Below are 18,977 nucleotides of genomic sequence, written 5' to 3'. Positions count from 1 at the left end.
AATTAGAGGCACCCTAGAAGCAGGTATTTTTTGATGTTGAATTCTCCTGTGATATCAGGAGTGGAGAACTTTGCCTTCAACTTGCAGCCCTGGCAAATTATGTCACAGGAGGCGAAGTTCTACTTTTGACGACTATTCATAATGCGGTTCCAAAGCAGGAGGTAAATGAAAGATGCTATTCTCTGTAGAGACCTACAATAATGGTCATACAATTTCACAGATTCTGAAGCTATTATAATATTTAGAATTTTCTTCTAAAACAGGTAGCGATGAGGCAAACAAAGTGTGTTCCCTTTTATTGGACCTACTTGTTTTTCAGGAACAGCTTGGTTCCTTCGAGTGAGAAGTGACTGGGCTTGTGAGATGCTAAATGCTGTTTTTGTAGATGCAATCATCGGACTAAAAAATTGATTATCTCTTTTTCTTTCTTTGCTCTTCCCCTGCCCCCATTACTTTCTTGATAGACTGAGACAGCAGCTGCCATACGTCGTACAGTGGAGGCATTACTAGAGCGTGGAGCTGTGGTGAGGAACCTAGAGAACTTGGGAGAACGGACACTGCCATACAATATATCCAAACACAATCTGCGGCACACCAGTGGCGGGTATGTCTGACGTAGGGAAATGTAAGATCTGTCGCTTGGTATAAATGCTGTAAAATGTTGCATTTTGGAGTTTTACCCTGGATATTCCCCTTGGGTTCAGAGTCACTGGTCACTCCGCTAAACATATGTAACTCGTGCATCTTATGGTCCAGGGTGAGCCTTTACCTATCTATTTATAATGGGGAACAAAGAAATGGCAGACCAGTTGAACAAATACTTTTGGTTCTGTCTTCACGAAGGAAGATACAAATAACCTTCCGGAAATACTAGGGGACCGAGGGTCTAGTGAGCAGGAGCAACTAAAGGATATCCTTATTAGGCGGGAAATTGTGTTAGGGAAATTTATGGGATTGAAGGCCGATAAATCCCCGGGGCCTGATAGTCTGCATCCCAGAGTACTTAAGGAACTGGCCCTAGAAATAGTGGATGCATTGGTGATCGTTTTCCAACAGTCTATCGACTCTGGATCAGTTCCTATGGAGAGTGGCTAATGTAACACCCCTTTTTAAAAAAAAAAGGAGGGAGAGAGAAAACCGGTAATTATGGACCAGTTAGCCTGACATCAGTAGTGGGGAAAATGTTGGAATCAATTATTAAAGATGAAATAACAGCGCATTTGGAAAGCTGTGACAGGATCGGTCCAAGTCAACATGGATTTATGAACGGGAAATCATGCTTGACAAATCTTCTGGAATTTTTTGAAGATGTAACTAGTAGAGTGGACAAGGGAGAACCAGTGGGTGTGGTGTATTTGGACTTTCAAAAGGCTTTTGACAAGGTCCCACACAAGAGATTGGTGTGCAAAATTAAAGCACATGGTATTGGGGGTAATGTATTGACGTGGATAGAGAACTGGTTGGCAGACAGGAAGCAGAGAGTCAGGATAAATGGGTCTTTTTCAGAATGGCAGGCAGTGACCAGTGGGGTGCTGCAGGGCTCAGTGCTGGGACCCCAGCTATTTACAATATACATTAATGATTTAGATGAAGGAATTGAGTGTAATATCTCCAAGTTTGCAGATGACACTAAACTGGGTGGCGGTGTGAGCTGTGTGGAGGGTGCTAAGAGGCTGCAGGGTGACTTGGACAGGTTAGGTGAGTGGGCAAATGCATGGCAGATGCAGTATAATGTGGATAAATGTGAGGTTATCCACTTTGGGGGCAAAACACGAAGGCAGAATATTATCTGAATGATGGCAGATTAGGAAAAGGGGAGGTGCAACGAGACCTGGGTGTCATGGTACGTCATTGAAAGTTGGCATGCAGGTACAGCAGGTGGTGAAGAAGGCAAATGGCATGTTGGCCTTCATAGCGAGAGGATTTGAGTGTAGGAGCAGGGAGGTCTTACTGCAGTTGTACAGGGCCTTGGTGAGGCCACACCTTGAGTATTGTGTACAGTTTTGGTCTCCTAATCTGAGGAAGGACATTCTTGCTATTGAGGGAGTGCAGCGAAGGTTCACCAGACTGACTCCCGGGATGGCAGGACTGACGTATGAAGAAAGACTGGATCAACTAGGCTAATATTCACTGGAATTTAGAAGAATGAGAGGGGATCTCATAGAAACATATAAAATTCTGACGGGATTGGACAAGTTAGATGCAGGAAGAATGTTCCCGATGTTGGGGAAGTCCAGAACCAGGGTCACAGTCTAAGAATAAGGGGTAAGCCATTTAGGACCGAGATGAGGAGAAACTTCTTCACTCCGAGAATTGTGAACCTGTGGAATTCTCTACCACAAAGTTGTTGAAGCTAGTTTGTTAGATATATTCAAAAGGGAGTTAGATGTGGCCTTTACGGCTAAAGGGATCAAGGGGTATGGAGAGAAAGCAGGAATGGGGTACTGAAGTTGCATCATCAGCCGTGATCTTATTGAATGGTGGAGTAGGCTCGAAGGGCTGAATGGCCTACTCCTGCAACTATTTTCTATGTTTCTAACATCAGGGTAAATGTACTAAAACCCAGGGGTCGGTGGGAAAATTCTTGTCATTGTACTGCTGCTTACTGGGATATCACATGCCGCCATGCGATATCTTCAGAAGATGGATGAGTATACATTCTGTCCGAATATAAACCAACAGTCAAATTTTTTAGCGTTAAACTGGTAATCGAACAGTACTCAGTACAAACCATACCCTGATTGTAATTACACCCTTTCCTTTTCTCCTTGAAATTTCAAAACAAAACAGACTTTTCTCTAGCATTAACTCCCAATGTAAATCTGATCCTTGAAACAGTTTCTCACCGTTCATGCCACCATGGAGCCTTTAAACAGCTGAGCACCTCGAGTCTCATCACAGAGAGCATGCAGAAATCAAGCGCAGGCAGCGGAAAGAGCGTGCGGCAAACCAGTCCCACCCACCCCTTCCCTCAACGACTATCTGTCCTACCTGTGACAGGGACTGTGGTTCTCGTATTGGACTGTTCAGCCACCTAAGGACTAATTTTTAAGAGTGGAAGCAAGCCTTCCTCGATTCCGAGGGACTGCCTATGATAATGATGACATATGACTGCTTTGAGCTGAGTCCAAGCAGACCAATCTAAGACCGCAATCAGAAACTCCTGGCCTCAGAACTGCTTGTCAATGGGATTGCAAAGAATTGTTGATCCTGCCCCTCTCTCAGACTCACTCATATCTTTTACTCCAGTCACAGCCGTCAATCATACCCACTACCATTAAAATACTCCCAAGACATCAATCACATTGTCCCAACTACTTTTTATGATCTGTGATTGATGGATAATTAACATGCTGCCCAGTCAGCTATAAGTGGCATTATTTAAAAGATTGGTACCAATAATTGCTTTGATTCTAAATTGTCAGACTGCTTGTCTGACATCCAGTACTGGGTGAGCAGAAATTTTCTTTAGCTAAATATTGGGAAGACTGAGGCCATTGTTTTCGATCCCTGGCACAAATTCCATTCCCTAACCACCAACTCCAACCCTCTCCCCCGAAGGGCCGAATGGCCTACTCCTGCAACTATTTTCTATGTTTCTGCCTTCTCACCATTTCCTTGAAGCTTATCTCTTTTCAGGAATAATTCTAGCAGTCTTGAGGCCGTTTAAACTGCCCACTTTAACAGCCTTCTCGGGTAACTTAATCCACAACTCTTACTGCCCTTTGGCTGAAAAGGTTTTTCTCCTAATTTTTAACTTGTGTTGCTGTTATTAGAACCTAGAACCATCTTGCAAAATGAACAATTTGCCTGCAGCGATTTAGCCATCTCCTTTACAATTCCGTAAACTTCACTTGGGCCATCATGAAATCATTAATTGCCACATTAACATGCTGCACCACTATTTCGCTTAAAAGAAAGGACTTGCATTTATATAGTGCCTTTCACTCCCTCGGGGCGTCCTAAAGTGCTTCATAGCCAATAAATTAATTGTGCAGCATGGTCATCGTTTTATAGGCAGACGAGGCAGGTGATTTTCACAAAGCAAGGTCCGTCAAACAGCAATGCGATAAATGACCAGTTAATCTGTTTTTAGTGGTGCTGGTTGAGGTAGAGAACTTTGTTTACTTCGAAAAAGTGCAACAGGGCCTTTTACATCCATAAAACAGGAGGCAGGGCCTTGGTGTAATGTCTTAATCAAAAAACAGCACCTTCAGCAATGCAGCCCTCTCTTAGAACTGTCAGTCTAGACACCAAAAGAGTGCTTATATGCTAAATTGCAGAGTCATATAGCATGCTGATCAGGAAAGAATTCTAGAGGTTATATTGATTTGTTGACACCACCCAATAGTAAACTTTTATATTACACACATTGAATTGAATCTATGTGGGACATTTCCACCATATGGTTTCTCTCCCAAGTAGTTTCTGTCATAGCTGTCAACTATGCTCTGCTCTGCAGAAGCATGATACTTAAATGACAGCTTTCCATCCCGGCTCCTACTGCTGACTTAAAATCAGAGACGGTCCAGCAGGATGCACGCGTGCTGAGCAGACTTGCAGAACTGCAGCTGGCATGTGAGTGAAGTCAGGAGGGAGAGCTGCCATTTGAGTAGTTGAGTACACTAGTTGAAATGAGCAAGAAGAGAGAAAATATATTTATGAACATCAGCCAACATGAAAAGGGAGAATTTTGGCTGTTAAAAGCTTTGTAACATCAACTTTCGCCTTAAAGGATTTGTCATTTTTTTTGTAGAATTTTGGGGAGTTTCATCTTGTACATCTTTTACACAAGTGTGTATTTACCCTTGTCACGTCATTAATGTACAAAAGTAAATAGCAAAGACCCCAAGATCGGCACCGCGGTACCCACTCCTAATGTCGCTAGAGCCTGAAAAGTTCCTATATATGGCTTCCCTTTGTTTCCTGTTTTTAAGCCAGTTTTCTAATCCGTGATTCTTTATCTGCCGTATGGCCACTTGATCTCCCATTGCTGTTTTTAAAAAAAAATGTTGCAAGTAGAATTTTGTGGGAATCCCAAGGTGAGGAATGGCAACTACCTTTATGAACAGTAATATTTTAACCTGCATTCTCCTCCTTCAAGATGTTTCTGTAAACCTACCTCTTTGACAAATCCTTTGATCACCTGCCCTAATTTCTCCTTTTGTGGCTTGGTGTCAAATTGTTTGTCTCATAATACTCCTATTAAGCGCCTTGGGACGTTTCACTATGTTAAAGGCGCTATATAAATACAAGTTGTTGTTGTCCATCACCAAGAGTGCCTTGGTAGCAGCACTATTGGCCTAGTTGGCCAAGTCCTGAAGGACATAGCTGCCAGACTGGGCCTGCGACAGATGGTGAGCGAACCAACACGAGGGAAAAACCGCCCTCACTAATCTACCTGTCGCAGATGTATCAATCAATGACCGCATTGGTAGCAGTGACTAGCCGCGCCTCTAGCCAAGCTGGTCCAATACAGCTACAACACTGGCATCTACCCAACAATGTGTAAAACTGCCCAGGTATGTCCTGTCCACAAAAAGCAGGACAAATCCAATCGGGCCAATTACAACCCCATCAGTCTACTCTCAAACATCAGCAAAGTGATGGAAGGTGTCATCGACAGTGCTATCAAGCTGCACTTGTTCACCAATAATCTGCTCACCGATGCCCAGTTTAGATTCTGCCAGGACCACTCGGCTCCAGACCTCATGGGAATCAGGGGGCAAACTTTTCACTGGCTGGCGTCATACCTAGCACAAATGAACATGGTTGTACAGGTGCAGCGTCTCGAATCTGGAACTCTCAGGATCGAAGCTGTTCCGGATTTTGCGCCTTGCCAGATTTTAGAACGTCTTTCTGACGTCACGAATCCGGAAATACCCAAGCCCAGGTTCGGGTAGTTTCAGATTTCGGAACCTCAAAGAGGAGTGGGAGGGGGGGGTGCTCGTTGGGTCGCTGGATAAGGCCCCGCCGCCGTGGAGGTGTTCGGGCGTGCCCCGTCGCTGAGGTGATGTTCGGGTGGGCCGGCGCGGTGAGGTCCAAGGATGGGTAGCAGTGCGGTGAGGCCAGAGGTAGGGCGGCCCCAGTTCAAGGGGCGGCGCGGCGAAGGGCAGCACAGCGAGGTCCACGGTCGGGTGGCGGCGGCAAGGGGAGGTGCAGCGAGGCCCGAGGTCGGGAGGTGGCGAGGGGCGGTGCAGTGAGGCCCGAGGTCGGGCAGCAGCGGCACCTCTAAGTCGGCAGGGTCCGGATTCCGGAACATTTTACGGATTCCGGACGACCCTGCCACCAATCGGTCCGGATTCCGGAACTCCGGATTTTGGGCACTGCACCTGTAGTTATTGGAGGTCAATCATCACAGCCCCAGGACATCGCTGCAGAAGTTCCTCAGGGCAGTGTCTTGGGCCCAACTATCTTGAGCTGCTTCATCAATGACCTTCCCTCCATCATAAGATCAGAAGTGGGGATGTTTACTGATGATTGCACAGTGTTCAATTCCATTCGCAACTCCTCGGATAATGAAGCAGTCCATGCCCGCATGCAGGAAGGCCTGGACGACATTCGGGCTGGGGCTGATTAGTAGCAAGTAACAGTCGCGTTACTCAAGTGCCAGGCAATGACCATCTCCAACAAGCGAGAGTCTAATCACTGCCCCTTGACATTCAACGGTATTACCATCGCCGAATCTCTCAGCATCAACATCCTGGGGGTCACTATTGACCAGAAACTTAACTGGACCGGCCACATAAATACTGTGGCTACAAGACCAGTTCAAAGGCTGGGTATTCTACGACGAATGTCTCACCTCCTGACTCCTCAAAGCCCTTCCACCATCTACAAGGCACAAGTCAGGAGCATGCTGGAATCCTCTTCACTTGCCTGGATGAGTGCAGCTCTAACAACACTCAAGAAGCTCCACACCATCCAGGGCAAAGCTGCCCGCTTGATTGGCACCCTGTCCACCACCTTAAACATTCACTGCCCTCCACCATTGGTGCACCATGGCTACAGTGTGTACCATCGAAAAGATGCACTGCAGCAACTCACTAAGGCTTCTTCGGCAGCACCTCCCAAACCCGAGACCTCTACCATCTAGAAGGACAAGGAAGGCAGGCGCATGTGAACACCAACACCACCAAGTTCCCTTTCAAGTTTCCGTCGCTGGGTCAAAATCTTGGAACTCCTTCCCTAACAGCACTGTGGGAGAACCTTCACCACATGGACTGCAGCGGTTCAAGAAGGTGGGTCACCACCACCTTCTAGGGCAATTAGGGATGGGCAATAAATGCTGGCTTTGCCAGCGATGCCCGCATCCCATGAACTAATTAAAAAAAAAAATACATTATTCCCATTTTAGTACTAGAGAGCTGTAGTTATATTTTGCTGCTTTATTTTTAATGAGATGAAAACCACATCCCACTGATGATCAAATCTCAGTATAACTGCCTCTTTGATGTTTGAGCACCTGCAGTGCTGACTCTCGGGATTCTCATTAACTTTACTCCTCCATTCTTCTGTTCATCTTTAGTCAATTGTATAAATGTTTTTGTCTAAACAGTGAGTACTACTGATTTCAGCAAAAAACTGGTTTGGAAGGATTACTAAATCTGATGGTGCTGGAGAGCTGAATTAGTAAACACAGTTTATGTGGAATCGCCCCTGGGTTTATGTATCTTTAGTGATAATTCATCTCCCTAACACTCAGGCTGCCTAACTCTATCGAAGCAATATCCTATAGCACTCATTGTCTAAAAAATCAGCAGAATTATAGAGCAGAAATGCTTTCGCTTGAGTAAACAATTATTTGATTCAAAACTGGTTTCTTTAAAAATAAATTTTTTTCAGATCACTGCTTTGGTTTCTCATTTAAATGTGACCTTCAACTGGACTAAGCAGCCGAGTGGTCACTGCTACTGCTAACAGTGACTGGTTAGTAATGCGGTTGACTCGAGGTAAACATGGCTATGATCCAGTTGTAGATATCAAATGTACCAAGCAATTTTACTCCTGACTCAGACATACAGCGTTCCTGAGTTTGTTTCTGGCTGAAGTTAATTGAAATCTTGATTCAAGCATTCATTGCACAAGTCATTCACAATCAGTGGACCATGGTTTTACCAGTAGTGCCAACTGTTCAACTGTGGATCAATATCAGTTGTGTGATGGGTAATTCTGCCAAACTTGTACGCTTAAAGGGACATTGCAGCTATTGTTCTAACATAACCCCAAATTGGCGCAGATCTGATTTTTGAAAAACCTACACTTAAAGGAGAAGGATTTCTTAATGTTTGTATTGTTAATAACGTTTTTAAACAGTTGCACTTTGTACTGAAATTGATTATTTTACAATCCTTAAAAGAAGTCACGAGAATTGTATTGGTGGCAATACTGCCATTTAGCTTGTGGGCAGGCTGAACAGGCTGCAGCTGGATCCTGTTCCGGCTGCAGTTTGACTGTTTACCGAACCGCCACCCACAGATATCAGCAGTTCACTATTGCATATGTCATTCTGACAGATCCGGCATCTGAATAAAGGAAGATTGTACCGGTTGGCACTAGGTAATCAACTCAATGATGGTGGGGGGGGGGGGGGCGGGGAAATAAGCCTATAGTTCCTATTTAAAAAGATATACAGGCTTAAAGGCAGTAAAGAAGACGTGTTTGTTTAATACTGATTAATTAATTAAAATTTTTGTGTCTTACAGTTCACTTGTGCAGTTCTAAAAGTTCTGAATAATGAAATATTTAGGGAGCATCACTTTTTTGATTCCTTTAGAATATTGGCATCAGATCTTATTTACAAATGGACTACGTGTTCTTACCGAAGATGGAGCCATTAGCTAAAAGTGTGGATCAGACAGCTGTACTGCTGATAAATTGTGTATTAGGAACTAAATTTTTGAGATAAAAATGTAACAAATTCTGACTTAATAAGCATATAGTTTAGCCGTGAGGCATGGTAGCACTAATTTTTAATTTTAAACTGATTAACATTCCAAATTCTCTCAGCTGACCTCTAAATCTATCTCCTAAGATGTGTGCATTTATTGTGTATATAACTTACTGTTTTGAATGCAAAAGACACATGATATTTTGGGTTGAATGATTCTGTAAGTGTTCTTGTGGTTAAACTGGAAATGGCCTTATCTTCGATCAGCCAGTCGACATTGATTGAATGGAACATGGTTTTAAAAAGTTGCAATAAATAGCAGCTTCATTATTTACAAGAGAGATTGTCGTCTGCCAGTGGAAATATGGCTGGTGTAGGAGAGATGGATGATAAAGCAGGAAGTGCTGATACTTTAACGTACAGGAAACCTATGGTTTTATCCTCAGGAGGGTTGGATTTATTATTTTATTAAGCTTTCGAGTCTCTACTACAAGCCTGTGTAGATGATGAGGATGGAATTATGATGGGAAGTATAGTTTCTTCTCTCTTGCCTTTATTAGAAAGATGAAACATTGCTTCATCTTTTCATTTGGAAAAATTAGCTGCTGGACTTATAGAATCATGGACAGTTACAGTACAGACACCAATAAAGAGCTATCCAGCCTAATCCCACTTTCCAGCTCTTGGTCCGTAGCCCTGTAAGCTATGACACTTCCAAGTGCATATATCCAAGTACTTTGGTGATGGTGTTTGATTCTCAACTAGAGGGGGCATGAGTTTGAATCCCACCACTAACTGATATTTGAGAATATTTCCCTTTCTTGGATGTGTTTCATCTGCTTTTTTTCTCCAGCTTAGTGGATGCATCACTGCATGATAGAACAATGATAAACTGCAGGCTCGGTCCTAACTCCTAGAGGAACTTCTCTTGACAAACTCGCAATAGGAATAAAGGGTATAAAGAATTCTTCATCCTAGCTCCTAGGATTGTGGGCAGTCAGATGGCAGTGGAGCTTTGGATTCCAGCTAGAGGCTTCACTCTGGAGTTGGTTCATTTACACTACATCTTTAAAGCCAACTCACTTTGCACCAATGTTACAATTGTCCAAATCAATCCCGGCTCTAATCCTTCAGTGACTTTCAACTTGACTGCCCAAATTAGCTTCTGATGGTTATTGTCGAACGAGAATGGGGGAACCTAAAAAAAGAGAGGTGTGGAGAAGAGATTATGCAGATAAAAGTTAAAATCTTCAAGGTATTGAAGGTTAACGGTTTCCTGCTCTCTATTATATGGAATCTATATACTGTAATTCAATCAAATCTCTACTTGTTTTAGAAAAAAAGTGATTCCTATTTGTCATGCTCTATATGGGTAATTTAACTGGGAAATAACAGTAGATGCAAATAAATTGTAAACAACTTTCTGGCTGACATCCATGAATCTTATCTTCAATTTGTTATGTTCCCCTCCCCTCTTATCATTGGACACTGGTTTGTGTGAGAGATAAACTTTTTCTCTTTCATTGGTCTGTGAGCTCCAGTTAACTTTCAGTTTGCTGACATTTCTGAAATTGATTATATCATCTGTAGTGCCAATCTAGAAGGGCCTAGTGTGCTCAGGAAATTGTGAAAGCTGGGATGATTGCTGCTGATATGGCAAAGCCCCAAAGCACGAGTCCAACTACAAAGCTGCTCCTACTCCTGTCATAAGATGTTGACTAAGATGCATAAGTAACAGTCATCTGGATTGGCATATTGTTGGCTGCACTCTGAACTTGGCACTAAGTAAGCACACTCAGAAGCTCAAACAACAAAAAGGAACAGGATATTGCAAGATCCTGGAGTCAATGGCATGGCTCAGTGTTGAGAGAGACCAGTCGACCCAGTCTGGAGGCTGTATTTTTCTGTAGGTATGCGTGACAAAACCGTTTTTAAATTATCAGTGTCATGGAACAAATTGGGATCACAGGATGTGACTTCATCACCACTGTCCTTTCATTTGGAGCTAAGACAAGTTGGGTCCCACTCACCTGTCCATGTAATCGGTCCTGCAGCCCTGCCTTATAACTGGTGCCTTTACTGGATTTCTGTGACCAGTTTTCTGTTGTTAAAGGTAATAGCAGTCATATCACTGTTTGCTCCAGATTGGAGTGAAACACCTTGGTCTCTGGCCTAAGGGACTACCTTTATATACAGGTGAACTTCACTATAACGATCCTCTTCGGGACCGACATAGAAGTTTGTTACATCATAGTGTTCACTAGAGTAGGGTTTGGGGATTTGCTGTATCCGAAAAATAAATGACCAATTTGAGTTGTATGTTCTATTATGTTTAAAGAAAACTATAGTGTACACTGATCATGTTATTTGTGCTTTTCTCAACGTATGGTGTTGACCAGTCCAAAAAGATCCTCAGTTCCAGGTAATGACTGTAAAGTTCTGCACAGTTGTGATTGCCTTTCTGAAGCGATCCAGTGAAGGGATAACTGGTTCTGTGCCTACCACATCCTCGTCACCAGAAGTTTCCTCATCCTCTCCCTGACTCAATGTCACTGATTCAAGATGTCCTCATCACTCGTAGTTGCTCGTGCAGGGCTTTGGTTTTTCTTCAAATTCAATTTCCTGTCATTTTGTTCTGAGCGTTTCATAGCCCTAACAGACAGCAGCCCCTTCATTTGTTCACCGTTTTGTGCAGACCATCCATCATGTTTAAAGTAGCCTAAAATGCATTTCTGGCACATGCTTGCACGCCGTTGCTTCAAGCGATCGGACCCACACGGTTGCACTGGTGTTCTTTGCTGAGGCGAGTTCTTTGCACATTGTGCCTTGCGATTTTCCTTCATGGTCCAAATCGTCAATGATTTGAAGTTTAGTTTTCAGAGACACCGAATGTAATGTATGCACCTGTGATTATGCTCACAGGTTTGTAGAGCTGTTGGGAGTGGCTTAGCCAGTCACGTGATGTTCTTAAGACTTGATAAAACCCCAGCCAGTTAGGTTCAGGGGATCTACGATGAGGCAGGTGGTTGTGAGCCTGGTGGATGAACTTAATGTGTAGTGTGATTGATAACCCTTTTTTCTAATAAACCAACTAGTTCTTAATAGCTATGAATTCTTAAGCAAAGAACCCTTGAAGCAAATACATTACGCTGAAGAACTCTGATTCCACATCGTCACGGTTGCCTCCCCGTGCCCTTTGCCTCATTTCAGTTTGGGTGAGGGCCGTCTTATCAGTCAACGAATGTATAAGTCATGCGGGATTTCCACAATTGGATTGATTTCCATTGAAAATGTCGGGTCTGCCATTGGGCTCGTTAAAATCGGGTGTTCATTATAATCATGGTTCGTTATAGTGACGTTAGCTCCTGGGTGTCAATCCACATAGCTGCTTTTGATGAGTTTAATGCCAAGTGGTGGTCATTTAAAATGGCATCTTAAATGCCTAAGCAAAGATGTTGCTATGCTGCCCAATCCTGCTACATCAGCTTTGAAGGCTGGCCTCTGCTGGTTGCAGTACTGTACAGATTGTTTAACCAGGCAAAGTCTAGGGGTTTCAAGGAACAAACTATTTCCCATCTTGAGCCTGTAGCCATGGGCCGAGTTTCCAAATGTGTGTCCCTTCATGGAACCTCCCTGCTGGGAGTGCATATCAGGAAATATACTGTACATAGATTGCACATTGTCCCTCCACGCTCCCCCCCCACCCCCCCGGGCAAAACGTGGCATCCATTGTGCATTCACAGGTCTCTATCACATTATACTGGAAATCTTCACCCTCTCTCCCACATTATACAGGAACTCTTCACCCACTCTCTCCCACATATAATGCAAGCTAAATGCTCTCTGTGGATTTGCAAATATAGTTAAAGCAAAAACTATCTTGAAAAATCTGGTGTGTGGGCTGAGGGTCTGTTGTTTTTTTTTGGGGGGGGGAAGGGTTGAAGGATGTGTGGCACCTTTAAGGTATAGGAAAAGAACCCTGTTTCAAAAGTTTTACCCCATGTAGTTTGAGGAAGAGTACTAAATGTAAATTAATCAGCAACAGCTTTGCCAGATCCTTTTTAAAGCCTTTCATTTCTTCTCTGACACTGCTAATCAGTGTGGAAAAATCCATTTTGTACTGTTGCCAAGGCCTGCAAAATTACAGTCATTGGTAAACCTTATTTGCCTAAAGGGAATGAATTTCTAGGAATACACAGTGTGACTGGTGACAGTGATTACTGTAGCCTTGTAAATAAAAATCCAGCACTAAATAGTAAACTTATAATTTCCGTTTGCAGCCTTTTCTTTGTATGGTATTGAACCACTGGATTTCCTTTTTCCTCTTTATCTTGGTATTTGCAAACCTTATTTTGAATTACAAGATGGAAAGCTACTCCATGCAACATGCCTGTTTCTTTGTAACTGATTATTTTAACCTAAAGCAACTGTGCAGGCATATCATTATGTGTGTAATTATAATATACATTATCCCTCCATGCCACCCCCACCAAAAACAGCAATATAATCAGCAGAGGAGCCTTTATTTTACTTGTCTCAAGAGCTTGTAATAATGTTCACTGAATTCATTGACAGGAGTCATTCTGCTTGGGTTAAACCGGTGAGCTTTTTTGACATTTTCGCTGTTAACTACAGTTCATTTAACAACTCAGCATGAATAAGAATGTGCCTTAACCAGCTGCAGGCATAACATTTGCTTGAGACCTTTGAGAAACTATCAAAGTCCATTTGCAAACTCTGGGTGCGACTCATCAGCAGCCAGGCGGGCCCAATTCCATTTCTTTTCAGTGGAAGCTACTTCATTTACTAGTTGCTTGCTTTGATGTGCGCTTTTCGCAGAATGTTTAGTCGGGTCCTCGATCGCCAAACTGGTTCCGTGCCAGCAATCGGCACTAAGTAGAGTGGCAGCCTGGAATGCGCTTCCCACAGATCTCGGTCCCAAGGCTCGCTCCAAATTGGGCCTCTGGTTTCATTTCCATAAACCTGGCGAGCCGTGGCTGCCGATTGGGCATCTCTTGTGCAGCGTGGCTCAAAATTGGCTGGCTGGAGGTTTGCCGGCAGGTAGCGCCTGGGAGGCGAACTGGCGGGGAATGAGCCCAGGCTGACTGAGGCCCACTGTACTGTTGCTCCTGGCTCCACACCAGCAGGCGGCCGGGCACAATTCCACTTCTTTTCAGTGGAAGCTATTTAATTATTTTTTTTTAAACACTTGCCTTTTTGTCGGTGGTCGGCAACGGTCCCTTTTTAAGAAGCAGCATGTAGACCCGGAACAACTGAGCGGGAGCATGTGCAATAAATGCTTCGCAAGTTTCTGAGTAATTTGGGGGTAGAGTTATGAGGCATCGGGCCCTTGATTAAACTATTCAGTGGCTTCCTGCCTGTTTCAAATCGTACCACCTGAAATTCATCTCCTGAACACTCATTTAGCATGCAAAAATCGGGCACAATGTGGGCTCATTTCTCACTCATAAAATGTTACAACAAAGGAAGGAGGCCAATTCGGCCCATTGCATCTGTGCAGTTCTCAAAGAGCTACTCATTTCGACCCTTTACTCTTTCCTAATATCCTTTAATTTTCCTTTTTCAAATAATCCATTTCATAAGAACATAAAAACATAAGACATATTAGCAGGAGTAGGCCATTTGGCCCCTCGAGCCTGCTCCGCCATTTAATAAGATCATGGCTGATCTGATCATGGACTCTGCTCCACTTCCCTGCCCACTCCCCATAACCCTTTATCGCTCAAAAATCTGTATCTCCGCCTTAAATATATTGAATGACCCAGCCTCCACAGCTCTCTGGGGCAGAGAATTCCATAGATTTACAACCCTGAGAAGAAATTCCTCCTCATCTCTGTTTTAAATGGGTAGACCTTTATTCTAAGACTATGTCCCCTAGTTTTAGTTTCCCGAGTGGAAATATCCTCTCCTCATCCACCTTGTCAAGCTCCCGCATTATCTTATGTTTCGATAAGATCACCCCTCATTCTTCTGAACTCCAATGAGTATAGTCCCAACCTATTCAACCTAACTTCATAAGTCAACACCCTCATCTCCGGAATCAAGCTAGTGAACCTTCTCTGAACAGCCTCCAATGCAAGTATATTCTTCCTTAACTACGGAGACCAAAACTGTATGCAGTACTAGGTGTGGCCTCACCAATACCCTGTACAGTTGTAGCAGGACGTCCCTGCTTTTATACTCTAGCCCCCTTGCAATAAAGGCCAACATTTCATTTGCCTTTCTGATTCCTTGCTGTACCTGCATACTAACTTTTTGTGCTTCCTGCACAAGGACCCCCAGGTCCCTCTGTACTGTAGCACTTTGCAATTTGTCTCCATTTAAATTTATAATTTGCTTTTCTACTTTCTCTGCGAAAGTGGATAATCTCACATTTCCCCACATTATACTCCATCTGTCAAATTTTTGCTCATTCACTTAGTCTGTCTATATCCCTTTGATGTCTCCAAGATAAGAAGAGACTAATTGATGTCCTGTTACTGACTGCTCCATTTTTGATCGGGGCGGAGGCGCAGTGAGAGATCGGGGCCCAGAAGAGGCGTGGGCCCAGGGACAGCACGGGCCAGCCCACACTGCGACCTTTGGATAGTAGGAGCATGTATGCGCACTAGGTCCGGGCAGCAGAGCTTGGTCTTCAGTCCTCTTGGTTAACCCTTGCCACTGGATCAAGACCTAGCTTTGTCAAGTCCGTGTAGTGACTGGTGTGCAACGGCCACCCCACGTTAAAAGAATCCATGCACAGACATCTTCCACCCTTTTAGTATGTAGTTCGGGACCTAGATTGTCAGGTCCCTCATTGAAACCCCCAAGAACTCATCCCTTTTTGTTGTGGGAGTAAGTCATCCTCGATACAAGGGACTGCCTAATACTAATACTATATCCCTTTGCAGATTATTTGTGTCCTCCTCACAATTTGCTTTCCCATCCATCTTTATCATCAGCAAACTTGGCTGCATTACTCTCGGTCCCGTCATCCAAGTCATTAATATAGATTGTAAATAGTTGAGGCCCCAGCACTGATCCCTGCGGCACCCCACTAGTTACTGTTTGCCAACTGGAAAATAACCCATTTATCCTGGCTCCCTGTTTTCTGTTAGTTAGCCAATCCTCTATCGATGCTAATATATTACCCCCAACCCTGTGAACTTTTATCTTGTGCAGTAACCTTTTAAGTGGCACCTTATCGAATGCTTTCTGGAAATCCAAATACACCACATTCACTGGTTCCCCCTTATCCACCCTGCCTATTACATCCTCTCAGAACTCCAGCAAATTTGTCAAACATGATTTCCCTTTCATAAAACCATGTTGACTCTGCTTGATTGAATTGTGCTTTTCCAAATGTCCTGCTACTGCTTCCTTAATAATGGACTCCAGCATTTTCCCAATGACAGATGTTAGGCTAACTGGTCTATTGTTTCTTGCTTTCTATCTGCCTCCTTTTTAAATAGGGACGTTACAGTTGCGGTTTTCCAATCCGCTGGGACCTCCACAGAATCCAGGGAATTTTGGTAGATTACAACCAATGCATCCACTATCTCTGCAGCCACTTCTTTTAAGACCCTAGGAAGTAAGCCATCAGGTCCAGGGGACTTGTCCACCTTTAGTCCCATTATCTTACCAAATACTACTACTTTAGTGATGGTGATTGTATTAAGTTCCTCCCTCCCTATAGCCCCTTGATTATCCACTATTGGATTGTTTTTAGTGTCTTCTACCATGAAGACCGATACAAAATATTTGTTCAGTGTCTCTGCCATTTCCCTGTTCCCCATTATTAATTCTCTAGGGGACCAACATTTATTTTTGCTACTCTTTTCCTTTTTTTTTGATGTAGAAATTTGTACTATCTGCTTTTATATTTTGTGTTAGTTTACTTTCATCATCTATCTTCCCTCTCTTTTTTAGTTGTTCTTTGCTAGCTTTTAAAAGTTTTCCAATCCTCTAGCTTCTCTCTAGACTTGGCCACATTGTATGCCCTTGTTTTCAATTTGATACCATCCCTTATTTCGTTAGTTAGCCAAGGATGGTTATCCCTTCTCTTACAGTCTTTCCTTTTCATTGGGATATATTTTTGTTGCATGTTATGAAATATCTCCTTAAATGTCTACCGCTGCTCATCAACTGTCCCATACTTTAATCTATTTTCCCAGTCCACTTTAGCCAACTCTGCCTTCATACTTTTGTAGTCTCCTTTATTTAAGCTTAGGACCCTGGTTTGAGAACCAACTTTCTCACCCTCCAATTGAATTTGAAATTCAACCATGTTATGGTCACAATTGTTGCTGCCCCTCCAAGAACACCCTCTTTCTCGATGGCCCCCGAGGTTCAGCATCTGCGTACAGCTCAGCAGAGTTTGGAGAGTCCTGCGCCCTCCAGCGAGGAGTCTCCACTGCTGTCCCTGTCTCCACCATCTGCTCTTGCTCACTAGTGATGTGTAAGATCAGGTAGACCCTCAGAGGTGTTATGTGTGTATCTGAGATAGTGCTGGGTGCGCTTGAGTCTGCTGACGCTGCACCCTCAGAGGCTGGCGGTTCCTCTGAGGAGTCATCTTCCTCTTCCAGCTGGACAGTGGGGTGGGGGCAGGGTGCATTTGATGGACCTGTGGGAGAGTAAAGAGATGAATTAGAAGTCTTATGATAAGAATGTGTAACGTTATCATTATGCACATAATGACATTTCACTGGCTGATGACATCAGTCACCATGAGTTGCTCAGCTCTTCTACTCCTTTTAACGTTTAACAATTTAGTATGTATTTCTTCTCCTTACTCTTCCTCCCAAAAGTATCACCTCATATTTCTTCACATTAAATTTCACCTGACATCAATTTGCTTAATTTGCTGGCCTGGCTCATCCTGAAAGGCTCTTCAGTTAACCACGCTCCCATTTTATGTTGCCTGCAAATTTTGACATTGTTCCCCATACCCAAATTCAGATTATTTTTATATTTTGAGAAAAGCAGTGGTCCCAACTTTGACCTGTGGAGGATACTTTTTTCTTTACTGTCCTTCATCCAACTTCATGTCCATGTTACAATATTCCCCTTAATATCATGTACCTTCATTTTACAATCTATGTGCCACTCATGAGACTCCTTTTGCAATTCAAATTGCATAACATCCACTGCCTTTCCTTTATCAATACATTCTGTTTTTCCTCAGAGAACATGTTAAACATAGAAATTTACAGTGCAGAAGGAGGCCATTTCAGCCCATTGTGTCCGCGCCGGCCGACAAAGAGCCACACGGCCCTCGGTCAGCAGCCCTGAAGGTTACATATAAACCAATGAGCAATGGCAGAAAGGTAAAGAGCATCTGGCACGACCAGTCCGCCCCACACACATGCGACACCCCTTGCACTGCAACATTTTACACCCCACCCCAACCGGAGCCATGCGATCTCCCGGGAGAGGCAAAAACCAGATAAAAACACAGGCCAATTTGCGGGGGGGGGGGGGGACAAATCTGGGAAAATTCCTCTCCAACCCATCCAGGAGATCACTCTGGTCTTATTAGATTCCCTGCAGTACTTGCCATCGTATCTGCGCCAGCCAATAAGATGTTATTCAGTCTAATCCCACTTACCAGCTCTAGGTCTGTAATCCTGCAGGTTACGGCACTTCAAGTGCCCATCCAAGCACCTTTTTAAATGTGGTGAAGGTTTCTGCCTCTACCACCCTTCCAGGCAGTGAGTTCCAGACCCCCACAACCCTCTGCGTGAAGAATCTTCCCCTCAAAACCCCTCTGAACCTTCCACTAACCACCTTAAAACTATGACCCCTCATAATTGACCCCTCCACCATCGGAAATAGGCCCTTGCTATTCACTATATCCAGGCCCCTCAAAATGTTATACAGCTTAGTGAGGTCTCCTCTCTCCTTCCTGTGTTCCAAAGAGAACAAACCTAGCCTATCCAATCTGTCCTCATAGCTAAGATTCTCCATTCCAGGCAGCCTCTTCATAAATCTCCTCTGCACCCTCTCCAGTGCAATCACTTCATTCTGTAATATGGTGACCAGAACTGCACGCAGTATTCCAGTTGTGGCCTAACTAGAGTATTATACA

The 18,977-nt window shown here is 43.7% G+C and overlaps 1 protein-coding gene across 1 annotated transcript in view; it reads left to right on the top strand.

The window, feature by feature from the left end:
- The window catches only part of mrps6 (mitochondrial ribosomal protein S6), a 93,498-nt gene that overhangs the window by 67,548 nt on the left and 6,973 nt on the right, over positions 1 to 18,977 (top strand). Inside the window, exon 2 of the mRNA XM_070893800.1 lies at positions 465 to 604. Coding sequence (XP_070749901.1) covers positions 465 to 604 — 140 coding nt within the window. The remainder of the gene's footprint in view (positions 1 to 464; positions 605 to 18,977) is intronic.

Source organism: Pristiophorus japonicus, chromosome 11 (assembly GCF_044704955.1).
Source record: "Pristiophorus japonicus isolate sPriJap1 chromosome 11, sPriJap1.hap1, whole genome shotgun sequence".
Lineage (NCBI taxonomy): Eukaryota > Metazoa > Chordata > Chondrichthyes > Pristiophoridae > Pristiophorus > Pristiophorus japonicus.
The sequence above is the reverse complement of the archived record's forward strand: the minus strand, read 5'-3'. Positions and strand labels throughout refer to the sequence as shown.